The 3,075-nt window shown below is 37.3% G+C and overlaps 1 protein-coding gene across 1 annotated transcript; it reads left to right on the top strand.

Moving 5' to 3' along the window:
- Positions 1 to 1,925: 1,925 nt before the first annotated feature.
- On the top strand, positions 1,926 to 2,858 carry LOC110223972 (vomeronasal type-1 receptor 1-like). The gene has a single exon (XM_021009752.2). It carries the CDS (start codon positions 1,926 to 1,928, stop codon positions 2,856 to 2,858), a length of 933 nt encoding a protein of 310 aa, XP_020865411.2.
- Positions 2,859 to 3,075: the final 217 nt, after the last annotated feature.

Raw genomic sequence — 3,075 nt, 5'->3', positions numbered from 1 at the left:
TTGAGAACAATTTGTTCATGTCCTTTTACAATTTATCCATTCAAGAAGGGCCCTAATTCTTATAAATTTGAATCTGTTCTTATATCTCTCAGAAGTGAGGTCATCAAATGTGAATTTCATTGGCTATTTCTCCCTACAATTTTATTGATTTGCCCTTTAAGTATTTTAAGTACTATGATGATTGGTGTTTGTCTTTCTATGTGTATACATGCATATATTTATACACATATAAATATATATTACACATGTAGATTTGTATATCCATATATGATTCTATATGCAAAAGTACTTATATGATTAATGTATATCATACATGTTTAATTAATGTGCTATGTCTTTGATATTTATTTTTCTGTTATCATTAAACATATTTTTCCATGCTTATCTCCTTTAATCATCTCAAATTTACCATAGCCTTTTCTGAAATCATGATTGCTACATTGCTTTTATATGTTTATTACAAGCATAATAAATTTTTTCCAGATTTCCATTTTATCTCTACATGATTTTTATGAGTCAAAGGTGTTTCTTTTAAATAATATATTGTTGGAATCACCTTTGTAAAATATTCTACTCTCCTCTTCCATTCACTGGGTGAGTTCTTCCCACATGTTTTCACAGTTATATATGTGAACTTTATATTTCCTTTCATCCTGCCCTTTTGCCCCTATTAGTTTTTTTCTCTTCCTCCCCTCTTTACAGAGACCATGGTAAAAAGCACTCAGATATATGATCTATAAATGACACAATCTTTTTCTGCTTCACTGCCCTTTTCTTCCCTATCACACCCCATCACAGATTTTTTTTCTTTCTTTTTTTTTTCTTTAATCCATTTGTAAGAGTCCACTGCTTCCAATGATGGAGTTAATTTATGAACACTCTCTGAAAAACCTGTCCTCCTATTTCTGCCTCCCTCTTCTTTGCCCCAAACCTACCAATTTCCTTGTTTAAAGTATTTCTAATTGTATGTGTATGTACATGTATGTGTATGTACCTGTATGAAAATGTTCAGTTCTTTGGTGCAGTTCACATGAAGATTATTGAATACTTAAACTGCCTGTTCCTTTCCCTGCTTCCATATACTCTTCATCTCAGGCACAACCGTTATGTGCAATGCATCCATTAACTATAAAAAATGTGAAATTCCATATGGCTTGTGGAAAACATTGTGGAAATGTGTAGGCACATGATTAGAGTAGAGACATAGGTAGTTAAGTAATCTTGCCCAACCCTTTCTCCAAGGGAATCTAATTCCTGCCTGAAGGTATTACTCTAGTACACACACACACACACACACACACACACACACACACACACCCCTCTTTAAGAACTTAATTTTTTTTTTACATCAAACAATAAAATCCAATACCTTAAAAAGTGAAGGTGACCCAAGCTTTCACCTTCACCCTTCATTCATTAACATCAAATTCTAATTATATAAAACACCACCAAAATGCCCTTGCTACATTTCAGGAACTGAACACTAGTGATAAGAATAGAAGCAACCATGACAGTCTTTGCCCTCAAGGAGCTTACATTCTAAAGGAAGAAGAAAAAAATTGAAGACTACAGAAATGGGTGCTGGGAAATGTACCTGGTGAAGCAATGGAAAGGAAGTGACCTGGAGACAGGGGCCCTGGAAAGATAAGGCAAAAGCTCACCTATCACAGCTGATGATCCCAGGTGAAGTCCAAGGTACTGGTGGGAAGGAGGTGATGATCATGACCAAAGAGCAGTGGCATGATTTGGAGACAACAGGGAAAGGTATGTTACTTGCATGTTCAGTACAGGATTGATAAATATTTGTGAGTTGATACTACAAATATATGTTTCACAAATACTCGCAATGGAAAAATCACATTCCCCTGTGTTTCTCCACAGGTGACTTTAGATCTGACAGCAAAGCTCTCCAAAAGCGTCAAGGAATGAGCTCCATTAAAGAAGGCCTAGGCATTGTCTACTTCACTATGCTTTCGTTTGGAATCCTGGGGAACATGACCCTTCTTTATCTACATGGCCTTAAGTACCTCACTGGTCACAGGAAAAAACTGATAAGCCTAATAATCAGCAATTTGGCCTTTGCCCATGTCTTGATGATTCTTTTAAGGGGCATTACTATAATAATAAACACTTGGGGATGGAATTCTTTCCTAGATGAGACAATGGGTAAAATCTTAAATTACTTCATAAGAGTGACCCAGAGTCTTTCTCTTTGCAACACCTGTCTCCTCAGTGTCTTCCAGGCCATCACCATCAGTCCCAGCAGCATTAAGTGGGCAGAGGTTAAAACAAGAGCCCAAAAGTGTATTCCTTCCTGCTGTAGCCTGAGCTGGATTTTCAGTCTTCTTCTTGATGTTGCTGCACCTATGAATTATAGCAGTGTAGGGAACAGCAGTAATGCGCGATGGAGGATTGGGCAAATTTCTTTTGACTTGCAAGCCACAAGCATTATGAAAATTTTAATTTGTGAGACAGTTGTTGATGCTGTGTTTGTGGGTCTCATGATTGGCTCCAGTGGCTACATGGTGTCTGTCCTGCACAGACACAGCCAGCAAGTCCAGCACATTCACAGCATCAGTCTCTCCTCCAGAGCCTCCCCTGAGACTAGCGCCGCCAAAGCCATCATAATGCTGGCCATAACCTTTCTCTGCTTTAACTCAGCCAGTTCACCTTTCATCATTTATACAGCTTCTGCTAGAGAAACCAGACACTGGGGGCCACATTTCACAGTCCTGCTTTCCTTGTTTTATCCAATAGTCAGCCCTTTCATGCTGATCACCATTGACACCCAAATTCACAAGTCTTTTGCTACTCTCTCATATCTCAAGAGACCATTTCAGAAAGGACTCTCTAGTTGAGAAGTGCTAAGGAAAATGGAAAGAAATGAGCATAAATTAGAATTAGATCAATGACTTAAACTATATCATAATATTAATTCAAAATGCATATGCAACATGAATAAAAAGGTCACATAATCAAGAAATTAGAGGATAATGGGAGGAGGGGTCTTTCACAACTATGAACAAAGTTCGAATTCTAAGCAAAACCAAAAAGAATTGATCTTCAAAAACACAT

This window comes from Phascolarctos cinereus, unplaced genomic scaffold (genome assembly GCF_003287225.1).
Source record: "Phascolarctos cinereus isolate Bilbo 61053 unplaced genomic scaffold, phaCin_HiC Scaffold_9;HRSCAF=440, whole genome shotgun sequence".
In the NCBI taxonomy this organism is placed as follows: domain Eukaryota; kingdom Metazoa; phylum Chordata; class Mammalia; order Diprotodontia; family Phascolarctidae; genus Phascolarctos; species Phascolarctos cinereus.
The sequence above is the reverse complement of the archived record's forward strand: the minus strand, read 5'-3'. Positions and strand labels throughout refer to the sequence as shown.